General features: G+C 45.5%; 1 protein-coding gene across 2 annotated transcripts in view; it reads left to right on the top strand.

Annotated features, from left to right (window-relative positions):
• Positions 1-16,147, top strand: part of KCTD1 (potassium channel tetramerization domain containing 1) — an 89,771-nt gene that overhangs the window by 67,501 nt on the left and 6,123 nt on the right. For both annotated transcript variants that reach the window (XM_019930471.3, XM_019930469.2), the window contains exon 3: positions 849-993. In XM_019930471.3, coding sequence (XP_019786030.1) covers positions 849-993 — 145 coding nt within the window. The remainder of the gene's footprint in view (positions 1-848; positions 994-16,147) is intronic.

The following is a 16,147-nucleotide window of genomic DNA, read 5'->3' as shown; positions in this document are numbered from 1 at the left end:
ATGATAATGGATACAAAATACTTTAACTGTAGCACACTTTTCAAATGTTTACTGTAAAGAGGAAAAACATATTATAGATTCCTGTTTTTAAAAATTACCCATAGCCACTTATGTTTCAGCACTAGGTCATACTTTTTGGGTGGTCAAATGTTTATATTTTATAACGATTCCTGGCTGTTACAGATGATTTTTGCTGAGACCTAGGAAACTAGACTGCATATTGTTAATGGAAAACATATTCTCTTAGATGAGTGATATTCTCAATTATTGTTTTTTATAATTAAATGTAGATGTTAGCATATAGGCATTGCTTTATTTTTAGAAAATTTGGGAGTCGTGGGTAGGGAAAGCTCAGAAAACAGACTTCTTAAAAACAAAATTGCTTTTTTTGTAGAATCTGTTTAAAAGACGCTTTGGAGCAATTATATATATACATTTATATGTGTATATATGTATATATATATATATATATATATATATATATATATATTATAATGGCAGAGAGGGTTGTTTTAAGTAACACAGAGGGAAAGACATGATCTTCCATTACAATGAAAGCACTTAGCCATAATCACCATGTCAGGACATCTTCTTTACAGGTAAAAGACATTGAATAATAGAATTTACTTGAGAAAGGCTGAGACTATTTTGAATTGTCTGGTCTTGAGATATTTATCAAGCAGGGGCCGGTATTTCTCAGAGAGCCATAACTACTTAGTGGGTGATTTTCCCGGACTGCCATCTTCAAAAGTGCTACCTTTGACAGTGACACAAAACAGTAGCTCTCAGTCTTAGCGGCCGAACAATTGATTCTAATTGTCTTCACTGTTCCCTCTTTCCTATCACAGAATCGGAAGACTTTTTGATGGTACAGAGCCCATTGTTTTGGACAGTCTCAAACAGCACTATTTCATTGACAGAGATGGACAGATGTTCAGATATATCTTGAATTTTCTACGAACATCAAAACTCCTCATTCCTGATGATTTCAAGGTGAGGGATTCATATTAAATTACCAACAGCATAAATACGTGCTTTGTTTTGATATGCTCCAAAAAATATTTCGAGTTCTACGTCTTTAACATACACCAACTCTAATGGCATCAGAGGTTTCTGACATGGTTATATTGTCTTAATGAAATAGAGTATATGGTCATTAAAGTTTTACATGGCCGAAAGAGGACAGCTTTTATGTGAAGAATAGAATTACAACTCATTTTAATAGATTGAAAATAAGTTGGTTAAATTCAAAGCTTATTTCTGACAAGTCTTAGGTAGAGAATAAAAGGAAACCTCCTTAGCTTAATAAAGACTTTTTCTCCCAGAAACTTAAAGGAAGAATTATACTTACCAGTAAAATTTTAGAAGCGTTCCCTTTTAAAGTTACTAACAAGTGTTAAAGTTAGTCCTACATGGTGCTGGCAACTCTAGCCAATGAAATTAGACAAGAACGAATAGAAAATGTTAATATTAGAAGGGTGTATACAAAAATGTTATCTTTGCAACTGTTAATACTTCTCTAAATAGAAGATTCTAAAGGATCAATTAAATACTATTACAACTAATAAAGAACTCATTAAAGCATCCACATTCAGGGTCAATATAGTAAAATCAATAGCTTACCAATAGAAGAGCAAAAGCCAATTATAAAATGTAATGGGAAAATGTACCACTAACAGTAACAACAAAAATTATAACACCCAGGAATAAACTTAAGAAATATGCAAAGCCTGATTAAGAAAACTGCAAATCTCTACATACAAGTTTAAAACAAGAATTGAATACATGAAGAGACATTCTCTGTTCCTGGTTGGGAAGCTTCAATATTGTAAAGATGTCAGCTATGCCCAAATTAACTTATACATTCAGTGCAAACCCATTTAAGTCACAATTTTTTTAAAGGAAACATGACCCATTTATAAAGTTTGTGTAGAAGAAAAGAATGCTTAAGAAGAGCTAAAAAATATTTGGTGGTGATAGTAATGGTGGGCAATAGTGGATGTGTCCTACCAGACATCACAACATACTATAGCGCTACAGTGATTAGAAAGTGTGATCCTGATAGGGCTAAATTATACACATAGATCAATGGAGAAAAACAGGGTTTGGAGACAGATGTGTGTGTATGTAGGAATTTGATATATTATAAAGGTGGTATTTCAAATCGGTGGGAAAAGAAAGGAATAGTCTGTAATTGGCAGTGAGACAATTGGCACTAAGACCTTTGGAAAAAATGTAAAGCCAGAGCCCTATCTCTGTCATAAGGTCACCAAAATTCCAGGAATAAACATAAAAATTAAAGCTATAAAAAGTATTGGAAGAAAATAAAAAGGAATTTCCAAAAGTATAATTTTCAGGCAATGAGGCAGTCTACTTAAGCAAGACTTACTACCCAGAAGCCATCCTTAAAAAAAGAAAAAAATTGTTGAACTAAAGACACCATATACAAATAAAAGACAAGTGTCAGACTAGTTGAAATATTTGCAACAAAAAATTAATATCCATCATAAAAGAGCTCCTAAAAATCTGTAGGAAACATTCAAACAACCCAATGGAAAACATTTTAAAATGTAAACAAAAGTTTCTCAAAGAAAAGAATAGAAATTGCCAATAAACATTTGAAAAGATATTCAATCTCTCTAGTATCAAAGAAACAAAACTTAAATGAGATACCCCCTTTTATCCATCAGATTGGCAAAGATGAAAAAATTGGTAATATATAGATAGTATTGGGGAACATACAGTGTGGTTGGGAGTGAAAACTAGTAAACATTTTTGGAGGACAATTTAGTGGTAGTTTTAATTTAGTTTTCATTTAGCAATTCCATGTCTATTAATTTATCTTCTAGAAGTAACACATAAATATGCAAAAATATATGTACACAGAATGTTTATTATAATTACATTTGTAATAGTAAAAATTGGACACAAAAAATGTTCAACAATGGCAGATGGTTACGAATATTATACATTATTCATACTATGGATTAGTTGATGTATGGGGGAAAAAATCACCAAGATTTTTTTCAGTGAAAGCATTAAGTTGCAGAATATGTATAGTAGGTTTCTATTTATGTAAAAACTTATGGGTATGTATGTGTAAATAGATAGAAAAAGATCTAGAAGAATAGATCCCAAATTAATAGGGGTTCGGGGGGGCTCTCATCCATCCTCTCCTTCAGGGCTTTGACCTGTAGGGTATGGGCCAAGGATGACTAGCCATATGGAAAAGAGAGTGTAGAAGGGTCATATCATGTACGCATTTCACTTACATGAAAACAATATACATTTGGCAGAAAAATAAGAGAATAATAACTGTAACGAGTGTGTGCAGTTCCCCGCAGCCCTGGAATGAATCGGAGGAACTCTTGTGACTCTGTTGCTCCCCAGCCAGTTGGGGGTTCCCGGGGGCCTCTCAGAGCGGGCCTCTCACGGTGCTGAGCAGGATTCCAGGGTTTACAGACATTGGAAGTTGGTTTGTGCAACGTGGCTCCTAAATGCAAAAGTCGGCAACTTTGCCAAGGATGGTCTCTTCCAACTCAGGAAGGAAAACGTATTGCGAGTCTCTAATACGGCGCCTTCCTAGACGGTGTTCAAGGATGCTCTTCAACGTATACACTCTTCTCTCTACTTACCCCTTCCTGCCTTCCCCTCGTGCCATGCCATTCATCTGCGAGCATCATCCGCAGAAGCCACAGGGGACTCTCCGGGCTCCAGCCCTCAGTGTAGGGCTGGGGACCCACCTGCTTAGACACGAGGGCAGAGCGAGCCGACGGGTTTAGACAGCGGGGCCCTCGCTGCAGGGAGCCCCCAGCTGCAGAGTTGACAGCCGGCCGCTTCGCACACCAGCTGCAGCGGACGGGAGCTCGGAGGGAAGTCTTCTAGAAAGCAGGCAGAGGCCCTACGTGGACATGCGAAGCGGGGCTGAGTCCTGCACTGGGCACAGAAGGGAAGGAAGGAGTGGGGGAGGGGGAGAGGCCTGCTGCGCGTGGGCGGGGCTTCGGCAGGGACCCCAGCCTCTCATCAGACCCGGCGCCTCGGGTGGCAGGCGTTGGCTCCCGGGTTAGGGCTGGGAGAGCAATCGGCGAGTAGAGAAAGGGCTGAAAGAATGAGAGCCAAGGTTTCCTTCCTCTCTGGTGTTTTCCTAGAAGGAAGGCACTAGGAGTGGGAAAGTGGGTGGAGGAGAGAAATTTCACCTTTAGTCCTATTTGAAGGTGATTGCATTTCCAGACGCCCACCCAGAACAGTGATCTGGATAGTTCACTGGCTCCTTAAACGAGCTGCCCACCCAGGAGCTGGGGGGGGGGGGGGGGCACCGCCTCCTCCCCGCCGCCAGCACCGTGAAACCCGCTCCTCTCCGCTTGTGTCCTATCCATCTCAGTGAAAATGCCAGAATCCACCGTCCTGCTCCAGGCCCTACCCTCCCACATCCATCTATCGGTGGCTCTGCCTAGAGTACCCTCCGGATACTTCTCGAATCAATTCACCCCTCTCATCCCCCCTCCCTAGTCCAAGGCCCGGCAACTCTCTGGATGACTCAGGGTCCCTTCATAACTGGTGTCCCGTCTCCCACCCTTACCCCTTCTCATCCACTCTCCATGTTGAAACCAGGAGACACTTTTTTCCATTAAACTTTTTTTTCTTTTTTTTTTTGCGGTACGCGGGCCTCTCACTGTTGTGGCCTCTCCCGTTGTGGAGCACAGGCTCTGGACGCGCAGGCTCAGCGGCCATGGCTCACGGGCCCAGCCGCTTCGTGGCATGTGGGATCTTCCCGGACCGGGGCACGAACCTGTGTCCCCTGCACCAGCAGGCGGACTCTCAACCACTGGGCCACCAGGGAAGCCCTCCATTAAACTTTTTATTTTGAGATCATGGTCGATTCTCATGCAGCTGTAAGAAATAATGGAGAGATCCTGTGTTACCCAGTTCCCCCCCAGTGTAACATCTTGCAAAATTATACTACAACCTCACAACTGGGATGTCAGCATTGTCACAGTCAAGGTACAGAACATTTCCATCATGGCCAGGATCCCTCCTGTTGCCCTTTTATAGTTATGCCCTCCTCTCTCTCCCACTCCTCCATCTCCCACCCCATCCCTCACCAAGGGACACTTTTAAAAACACATCGTGTATAGTGACTTGCTCCTGCTTCAGACTCTGCAGGAGTTTCCCATTCCTTGTTCATGGAGCAAAGCAGCACATCCCCGTCAGAGCGCACAAGGCCCCTGCCTACCTCACCCGGCTCTTAACCTACACATGTGCCACACCATCTTCTTGTTCCCCTTCAGAGCAGCCCACTCTGTCTGCTGCTCTTTCCCTGGCCTTAATTTGTCACTTAGGGCTCATCATATTCATCACTAAGCCATCGTGTGCCTACTCTAGCTTAGATTTGCCTGTATCCCCGCTTCTCCGTGGTCACACACAGTGTATTTGTAATTATTTGTCTCTGTTGTTTAGCGCTATGTACCCAGCTGTATGTTAGCAAATGCTTTCAGCTACAAGTGTTGAAATAGCCAATCAACAGCACCTTAAACTAATGGAGATTTATTTTTCTCACATAAGAAATCAGAGGTCCATGGCTGTTGGCAGTGGTATCTGCTCAGTGATGGTATCAAGGACAGGACTCTCTCTTTTTGTTTTGTCATCCTCAGTGTTGACATTCTGGCCTCATGCTTGTCACCTCAGGGTCTTAAGGTGACTGCCACAGCTCCAGGCATCACATCCTCATTCAAGGCAGGAAAAGGGGACAGAAGGCTTATAACTCACAAGACTTTGTCCTTGTCAGAAGGTTCCCAGGTTCTCTTTATATCTCATTGGCTAGAACTGAGCCTCCTCTAGCTGCAAAAGAGGCTGAAAAAGTGAATTTTTTTCTTTTTCAACCTCTACAGTGAGAGAAATGGGCAAAGGCTAAGGGGTTGGGCATAGCTATTGGGGAAGCTAGCCAGCAGCGTCTGTCACACTAGCTCAGCCCTGCACATAGTAACATGTAAATATCTGTGTCATAAGTGAATGAATACACGGATGGATGAGTAAATGAATGAAGTGAGTCTCACATTCAAACCAGATTCTCATTCATACCTGGTCATATACTTCCTTATATTTGAACTTTGGATATTTTGTATGTATATCCTGACCCTTTAACTACTTTGTAAGAGTCTCACAAACAGGATCATTTTTAGATTTTTCTAGAGGACATTGTGTGCTGGACACGTAATAATTACTTAGTATTAATTAATTTAAACACAGCCGAAAAAGGTCAAAAGAATCATAGGAGACCAGAAGCTAACTATAAGTAGGCACTACACTTCCATTTAAAATCATATAGGACTAAATGGAAATTGTAAAACATGTATGTATGTAATATCATCATCCTAAGCTACTTGTCAGGGTAATATATTAACTTATAATTTCCATGATTAAAAGAGATGCAGGGCTTCCCTGGTGGCGCAGTGGTTGAGAGTCCGCCTGCTGATGCAGGGGACACGGGTTCGTGACCCGGTCCGGGAAGATCCCACATGCCGCGGAGCGGCTGGGCCCGTGAGCCATGGCCGCTGAGCCTGCGCGTCCGGATCCTGTGCTCCGCAACGGGAGAGGCCACAACAGTGAGAGGCCCGCGTACCACAAAAAAAAAAAAAAAAAAAGAGATGCAGACTCCAGGGAATATAAAACAATTTATGGGGAATTACAGTCAGAAAATGATAATAGCCATTTGTTTTTAGTTGCAGTATGTTCCAGAAACAGAGCTAGGTGTTTTAAAGACATTTAAATGTGGCAGGCATTATTTTTCCTCCAAGAATATTCAGGTTAGATGCTGGGGAGAGAAAAACTGCATGGGAGATAAGCTGTGGCCCATTCCAGAGGACAATCCCTTGAGGACTCACCCAGTCACCACCCCCAGCCCCCTACCCCTGGCTAGGATTGGGATGGGTGCTTCTCTGTACCTTTGGTGCTCCCTTGGGATTCCAGAGCTCTGAAAGACCTGCTGTTCATCAACTCTAAGCACAGAACACACCCTTTAACTGCCTAAGGTTTTAACTGTAGCCCACACTTGGGGAAAAAGAGAAAAAGCATGTCACATGAAACTCACGTATCCCAGGGCCCTGCAATGTTTCCCACAGAACCTCTGGGTGACAGACAGGCTGTAAATTACAGGGAGTCTGGAACCTGGCAGAGCAGCCAAAGAACAGGTGATGATGGAGGTGCATCCACCGCAGTCCGTGCGAATCACAAACGTGGGCGCACACAGATGGGCTCTGTCTGCCCGTCCCTGAGCAGCACTATAGTGCTTTCTTCCTTGGCAGAGTTTATCTCCTGACCTTGGAAAAGGGACACGGCATTTGGCTTGTGGAGAGAATCTTTCTTACTGGGTTTGCAGGGAGAGCATTCCTTGATGACCTGCTCCCTTCTCCAGCTATTTAATGCTGGGTTGAGCAAATGCATGAAATCTTGAAATCACAGCATCCTACGACCCTGAAAATCTCGTTCTGCAAATGTGCTGTCTGAGCTAGATACCCATTTAACAATTTAGATAATTTCATACTTCAGAACACCACTTAAGTGGCAGCTGCTTGTGCGCTGCTCCCACTGAAAGGCGTTGGAATCTGTTCTCTAGATAAGTGATTGTAGAACTTCTCTGCCGTGTTTTATTATGGATAATAATAAAACTTCCCTTCATTTCCCCTCACCCCTAATTATACTGATTTGTTCACTGTTGCTCTATTTTCTGCTCACTCCCAGGCATGCATGGGCGTGTGTGGGTGCACACACCCATATACACACGCATGCACACAGTTGGAGTTCCCAGCACATCAGGAGTCCAGAGCTTTGGTTCCTTTTTTGATGGGGAACCACAAAATTACCCCTCTCTAGGCTTCTATTCTGAACCCCTTTGGTAAGTGCCTGCATGTTGCTAACATCTTTTGTGGTCTCTGGATAGATGTCTCCCCTTCTTAGATAAAGAAAAATTTGCTAGCAGACAGCCTCCAGCTTACCTCTCCCTGGCTTAAGTTCAAAAGTCTATTAGTTATTTCTAATAACCTTTTAATATTTCAGAAGAAGTATATGTACGTTGTAGGAAACCTGGAAAAATAGACAAGCAAAAAGAAAAGTTTCAACAGTATATTCCCACCACTCAGAGATTGCCGATGTTAAAACTTTAGTGCATAGGCTTCTGGGTCTTTTTGCTATGCTTATTTCAGACAATATCTCTACCTTTCCATTTTAATAAAATTTTATTTCCTCTAATACTGCAACCATATTCAGATTTCCCTGGTTGACCCCCAGAATGTCCTTTCTGTGTGTGTTTTTTTTTTTGATCCAGGGATTCTTTATTTTTTATTTTATTTTTGGCTGCATTGGGTGTTTGTTGCTGCGCGCAGGCTTTCTCTAGTGGTGAGTGGGGGCTACTCTTCATTGCAGTGCGCAGGCTTCTCATTGTGGTGGCTTCTCTTGTTGAGCACAGGCTCTAGGCGTGCGGACTGCAGTAGTTGTGACATGCAGGCTCAGTAGTTGCGGCTCACAGGCTGTAGAGCACAGGCTCAGTAGTTGCGGTGCACGGGCTTAGTTGCTCTGCGGCATGGGGGTTCTTCCCGGACCAGGGATTGAACCCCTGTGCCCTGCATTGGCAGGCAGATTCTTATCCACTGAGCCACCAGGAAAGTCCCTTCTGTGTGGTTTTTCCAAGCTGGTATCTGATCTGAGACCTCGATGAACCTAGTTATTTTATGTCCCTTCCTTTTATTATCTAGCATAGTCCCTTTTTATATGATGCTGACTTGCTGAAGAGAGCAGGCCACTTGCCCTACACAATGTCCCCCCATCTGGATTTGTCTGGTTGCTTTGTCATGTGAGCTCATTACGCTAACCTCTCATTTCCTGTAAACTGCAACTTGTATCTAAAGACTTGATAGGGTTAAGTTAACTATTTTGGTGAGAATACATCCCCAGTGATGTTGGGTACTTCATATTACGTCACATTAGCAAACACATGTGTTTGAGTCACCACTAATGATACTAGGAGTGACCATTCAATCAGGGTACGTTCTGTGTTCCTGTAGTTGCAACAAAAATGATTCCTGTCTCGCTCAGAGTTTCTCGGCTCACAGTATTAACGTTTTGAGCCACATGATTGTTGTGGTAGGGCTGTCCCATGCATTGTCGGATGTTGAGTAGCATCCCTGGCCTCTACCCACTACCTGCCAGTAGCACCCAACCCCTCCCAGTTATAGAACCAACAATGTCTCCAGACATTGCAAAATGTCCTAGCTTAAGGAAAAGAGGAAGGAAGGATTTATGGGAAGGATTCTCGTTTATCTCACAGAATTAGTGGGAACATTCTCTCAGGGGTGGAAACACCAGGGCAGCTCTGAGGACCTTGGTTATGGGAGTCTGTGGGCTTCTAGACTGCTGCCCTTAACCTGGCTCTGCCCCAGCAATGCCAGGGTCTCTCTCCCCTTTTTTGGTTCCACAGAGAGACCATCTGATTGGCTCCACTTGGCTCCGATGCTGGTGCTTTAGCCAATCAGCTGCGGCAACACAGACATGTCTTCTAGGTACTCATTCCTGAGGAACGAACTTTCTCAGAGGAGGCAGAGTGCTGAGCTGGGGAGACCTTCCCCCCCCCCCCCTCGCCGGAAGTTTCTTCTTCCCTAGCACCTGAGCGAGTGCCCACTCAGGATGTCGGCCCCCGCCCACGGTCTCAGCTCTGCCGCCTAGAGTTTGCGTCCCTGCTGAGGGACTGTTGCTCCTGGTACGCCTGCCGAGGCCCACTTCTCTCCCTCTCCCCAGGACACTCCCTCCGAGGCAGGACAAGCTGCAAACCAGAGGTAGCAGCCAGCGCCGTGTCAGATAGCATCCCAGCCCTGGCCACACGCCAGGGTGTGGCTTCCAGATGCTCATGGATCTGCCTTGGGCTCTGCCCTCGGCACCCTGTCAGATAGCATCCCAGCCCTGGCCCTCGCCACGCCTGCACAGCAGCCCTAACTCCTGCAGCCTCGTGACCCGGTGACTTGCGGCGCCAGGGTGTGGCTTCCAGATGCACATGGATCTGCCATCGGCACCCTGTCATTGTCACCTGTGGACACTTTAGCTTTTCTCTGGGAGAGTCAGAGAGGTGGGGGGTGGAGACAGTGGCCGGGTAGAGAAGGGACCTTGCCACCTCTCACGTTACCTTCAGTAGCCATCAGGGCTGGGCATCCTTGGCCCAGGAAAAGGAGTGGTCGGGAGGGGCTGGAAGATGGTGTTCAGATGGTGCTGAACAGGGAAGAAGACTCCTGGCCGGAAGTACCAAGTGGTAGCAGGGCAAAAGGAGTGAGTGGGCCAGTCCTCCTGGGCTTTGAAGAAAAGGAAGGGGTTTGGGGACGGGGAGAGCAGACCAGGCGGAGCACAGAGGAGTTTTAGGGCAGTGAAACTACCTTGTATGATATTATAATGCTGGATACATGTCATCAGACAGTTGTCCAAACCCACACAGCGTTCAACAGCGAGAGTGAACCCTAACGTGAGGACTTCGGTTATGATGTGTCAGTGTAAGTTCATAGTTTGTAACAAATGGACCGGTCTGGTGGAGGCTATGGGTAGCCAGGGAGGCTGTGCATGGGTGGGGGGAGGGGGCATATGGGAAACCTCTCTACCTTCTGCTCAGTTTTGCTGTGAACAAAACTGCTCTAAAAAAAGAAAATTGAAAGGAAGGAAAAAAGGAAGGAAAGGAGGGAGGAAAGGAGGGTTACAGAGCCAGGGAAATTAAGAACCTTAGAGGTCCCAAACCTCAAACACTGAAAAAACTGTGATGGCCCACCTCCCCCTAAAAAACACGTTTTTAAAGCCAAGTTTTCTAAGGATCTGTTTCTGTTTATGATTACTACATGGATGCTACTGTTGGAATGTAAAATATAAAATCCTTTCATTTCCCCTCGTTTTCTTGGTGCCTCCTCTTTGCAGGTGCCCAGATACATACATACCCTGCCTTCTGGGGAACCAAGCATGGCCAGAGAGACCCGGGAGCAGGACCCCCTGTCCCGAGCGCGGGTGGGAGAAGAGCTTCTAGAGCTCCAGGGAGGAGTTGGATGCATTCCTCGTAGAAAAACCCTCTTTGTGCCCACGGTACCTAGCATGGCCGCTGCACATAAACAGGTCTTAAAATGAATGAGTGAGTGGCTGAGTTGCCTTTTGAGTGGAAGGACCTGTGAAACTTCAAGTACATTAGGCGTGAAATAAGCCTTTCAAGGGTTTTGTGGAACTAGAAGCCGTGTGTGGTAGGCTGAGTAATGGCCCGCAAAGGTGTCCACATCCCAATCCCCAGAACCTGTGAATGTCACCTTACGTGGCAAAAGGGACCTTGCAGATGTGATGAAGTTTAAGGGTTTGGAAATGGGGAGGTTATCCAGGATAACCCAGGTGGACCCAATAGAACCACGGGAGTCCTTAGAAGTGAAAGAGGAAGGCTGGAGGGTCAGAGTCAGAGAAGATATCAGGAAGGAAGTGGTGTGATGGTTAGCCACAAGCCAAGGAATGTGTGGGCAGCCCCGGAAGCTGGAAAACACGAGGAACCTGATTCTCCCCATGAACCTCCAGAAAAAGAGGCAGCTCTGCCAATACCCCGTCTTTGTTCTGTGAGACCCGTTTCAGACTTCTGACCTCCAGAACTGCAAGAGAATAAATTTGTGCTGTTTTACACCACCAAATTTGTGGTAATTTCTGACAGCAGCAGTAGGAAACCAACACTGTGTTTATCACTTTCCTCCCTGTATGGAAAATGTCTTCTGAATTCAAATATTTAATCAAGAAATAAGCTTTGGAAAAACGGCCCATCTGCCTTTTGGAGTCCACGCACATTTACCTTCCTGTTCCGTGTACTTCTCTCCAGGGTCTCAGGGAAGCCCAATGTATTCACCTGTAAAATGAGATCTTGATCTTTCTGCCTCTCAGAATTATTGCAAATCTCAAAAAAAAAAAATCTTTTTTATTTTAAAAATATGTATTCTAGGATGTTAAATTGTTTAAACAGGATAATACGTCTGTGAATAACCTATCTTTTACTGAATATGAGGCTAAGCAAGAGATGGGGTGGATGCTGTCTTAACGAGAGAAGGTAAAGTCAGCGTGGGAGCAGAGAAGAGTAATGGCTACTAGAACATTCTGGACTTGCTTTGCTGAAAGCAGACACGGATGCTTTGGATTCACTTCCTTCAAAAGAAGAACTGGGGCCAAACCTGCTTCAGCCCCGTAAACGCCTGCCCATTTCCACCTCGTCCCTTGGGAACAAGAGGCTGGGTCGTCTAGAGTTTGTAAAAAGCCAATGAAAGGAAGGCGGGCGTCTTCAGATAGGAACTGAGTCTTCAGGGAAAAAGACTTCAAAAGATTGAGATACCAGAAGAGATGAGCACAAGGCCAGAAAACCTAAAAGGAAACAGGATAAACCCTAAACAACGTGAAATGTAGACAGTAAAATTATATGATCCTGACTGAGGAAGGAAAGGAGGATGAGGCTTCTGGAGAGAGTGGCCGTGGAGACTGAGTCTGTTCTGTAGGGAGTTCTCGGATGAGACGGGAGGCGGGCGTTAGGAAGCAGAGAAGGACGGATGTAAAGGAGCCTACCATGAAAAGAACAGCCAGCGTGAGCTTAGCTGTGCAGAAAATGGTTACAGGGTGACCCTTCTGGTGCTCGGGCCGGTGGAGGACGATGCTGGGAGGCGAGTCAGAGTGGGGAGCCAATGGCCACGCCAAGCGCACGCGCTCAGCTGTTCTCCAGCCCTCCCTCCCTAGCGCAGACGGCGGCCCCGTCCTGCAGACCAGATGGTGCGGCGGTAAAGGAAGAAGTGGAGCCAGGAGAGTCAAGAGACAGTAAAAGAACACCTGGCAGCGTGAGGTAGTTCAAGGCTAGGCCTGTGAGATGACGTCCCAGGTGCAGGATGACCTTCGGGAGAGCCCTTTTAATCCTTCACTTTACTGACCCCTAACTAGCAGGGTCCTTGAGCCGCCCTGAGCAGGGCCAAAGGGCTGATAAGGCCAGTGTTCCCCTCTTCTTCCAAGAGCGGCTAATGATAGCTGTGAACAACATTATGTAGGGAGGGGCTCAGTCCATGGCGGACTTCACAGTGGATTATTACACACTTGCTTTGTGAACTCAGAGGAAAGAAGGAGAAGGTCAGAGTCAGCGTAGGGGGGACTTGTAACCCAGGCCCTGTTAGTCTCATTACTTCGGGGTTATGGTAGACAAACTGGTAGATCAGGGTGTTTGCACGGACACAGGCTCATACAGTAGCGGGGCTGGAAGCAACTTGAATGCGATTGATTCCACTCGCTTGACAGGTAAGTACACTGGAGCCCTAAACAGTTAAGGGGACTAGCTGGCAGTATGGTGACTTGGAGCCCCTCCCAGACCTCCAGCCTTTCCCCTGGAGTCCCACCCAAACACACAGTATTTCAACAAGACTCTAACAAATGCCACAGTTATGGGCTGGATTACAGATTGTATAACCAGGTGGCAGCCAGAATCCAGAGACTTAATTTATTAGCTGACTGTCAGCCTGAACAAAGCCCTGTATGTAGCCCTGTCCTCTCAGTACTTTTAGAAATGATTCACACATAGAAACAGGACACCCAGTTCAAAATGACACAAAAACGAGAGGGAGACCGAGAACATGGGTGAAAGAATTTGAATTTTCTCAGTACCTTGGAACGAACTCAGAACCTACAGTATGTAATTTAAAGAGGGATAAATAATGGAGGACTTAAAATTTTTCACAAAAGCTGAATGAGGCAGACCTAGCTCCATAGCAGCTTTGTGGAAAAGGTGTAGGGATTTCACTGTAAGCGGAACAAGCAGAATGTGAATAGAGCAATGGGACTGTGGGGATGCCAGCTTTCGCTAATATGACCTTATGCCAGGTAGTGGGCAGAGTAATGCCCCCCAAAGACGTCCATGTCCTAACTCCTGAAAGCTATAACTGTGTCACCTCACACAGCAAAAGGGACTTTGCAGATGTGACTAGATGAAGGATCTTGAGATGGGGGGATTATCCTGGATAATCCAGGTGGACCCAACATACTCAAAGGATCCTTACAAGTGAAAGAAGGAGGGGAAAGGGTCAGAGTAAGAGGAGGAGATGTGACAACGGTAGCAGAGCGGGGAGTGATGCAGGACCAGACGCCAAGTGGTGCAAGCAGCCTCTGGAAGCTGGAAAAGGCAAGGAAATGGATTCTCCCCTAGAGCTTCCAGAATAAACAGCCTTAGTGATTCATCTTGGACTTCTGATTCCCAGAACTACAGGAGAATAAGTTCATATTGTTTTAAGCTACTAAACCTGTGCTAATTATTACAGCAGCAACAGAGAACTAATACAGACTGCATTCATAGCAGTTACAGTGTCCAGCCAAGCAAAGGTGGTGCAGTGCACTCACGAGATCACATCTGAAATGTTAGGTTCCATTCTGGATTGGGTTTTAGGCAGCATGTTGACAAATTCAAGTACAGTTGACCCATGAACAATGCAAGGATTGGGGGGGCAACCCTCCTCGCAGTTGAAAATCTGCATATGATTTAATCGACCCTCTGTGTCTGCAGTTACACATCTGCGGATTCAACCAACTGCAGATCATGTCGCACTGTGGTACCTATTTAGTGAAAGAAGTCCACATGTAAGTGGACCCGTGTAGTTCAAACCCGTGTTGTTCAAGGGTCAGCTGTACATACTAGATGTTGAAGAACTTCGAAGTCATAACAAATAAAAGGGAGCTGAAACGATTGGGTATTTTCAGCCTGAATAATATTTAGACATAACAGTTGTCTTCAAATGTTTGAAGGGTTAACACGTCAAAGATTAAGATCACTGAAACCCCAGAGTGCAGAATTAAGAACAAATAAGTTGAAGTTACAGGAAATTCAGGTCATTCTAACAAAGACATTTACAACAATCACAGCTTCAAACAAAGTAAATACTGTGCCTTGTTAAATAGTAAGCTTCCCACCTCTGGAAGCATTCAGTCAGAGGCTGAATGATCACTACTCAGTGACATTAGAAAGTATTCCTCCATGACTCCAAGGGTCAAGGTTGGTCAAGAAGACTGCTGTGAGCAGTTTTAAGATCTGAAGACTTGATGGCATGTTTTTCACTGGAGTCCAGATTCTTTTTCATGCTAAAATTTGTAATTAAATCTCACAGGAGAATAAAAAGCAGTAGTATTGTGTAACTCTCAATACTGTTTAAATCTCCTTGAGAGCTGTCATCTTGATGAGTAAGATATTAAGGTCAGTATGTCACAGTTGGTGGACTTCAAAGATGACCAGGACACGGTAGTGGGGTCCCCAGGTTGACCAGGAGGAACCTGCAGTTCCCTCACTCCTACCCTCAGGCTGGGCTGGTCTGGGGGCTCGGTTCTGCCCTCAGAGCGACCACACTGCAGCTTGGTTCTCAACACCTCAAACCGAGCAGTATCTCCTGTGAGACAGGAGGCGAAGCAGGTGAAATGAGATGATGGGAGCAGTGGGCTGCTCTCCTGCAGGGAGCCAGGCTCCTGTAGTGATGGGGGTGCTAGGAGACGACAGAGTAAAGCAGCAGCCCCTTCTGCTGACCAGCGTCCAGGTCATGTCTTACACCTGGCCCGAGTTTCTCAGCATGGAAGGTAGACGATCCAGCGAGGGACCCACTCATACTTTCTTGCCCCTCCAACTCTGTTTTCTGTGGAAGCCTTGAATAATGCTCCAGCTGTTGATCTGCAAGAGAAAGCAAAGTGCCAAATAAAGCAGCTCTCCTGAAGTCGTGCCCTCCTATGCTCCGTCCCGAGGCCTCTGGCGGCCCTCGAGCCCTGGGCTCAGGCATTGGCTCTCCTGCAGGCACGGGGCACCGCCTGCCAGCTCCAGCCCGTGGAAGGAAGGCAAAATGCGTGTCGGTTGATTAAAATGTTCTCAACCAGCGTGTCTGGACAAGTGTCCACGTACCTCACAGCCAGAGATGATTGTGGCCATAGCTACATTTAGACATAATATTGACCTGCTTGATAACATTCTTCCTAAGCTGCTGCCTCCCCGTCATCCTCTTTTGTCCTCCCATTCAGTGGCTTGTGTGTGTTTTAATAGATTTCTTTTAAGACAAGAGAAAAAGAAACCACGCCCGAAGACTGGGTGACTGCGTTTTCAGAAGTGGACTAG

The sequence above is a fragment of the Tursiops truncatus genome, chromosome 13 (genome assembly GCF_011762595.2).
Source record: "Tursiops truncatus isolate mTurTru1 chromosome 13, mTurTru1.mat.Y, whole genome shotgun sequence".
NCBI classification, from domain to species: Eukaryota; Metazoa; Chordata; class Mammalia; order Artiodactyla; family Delphinidae; genus Tursiops; species Tursiops truncatus.
Note: the sequence above shows the minus strand (reverse complement) of the source record. Positions and strands in the feature narration are given on the sequence as shown.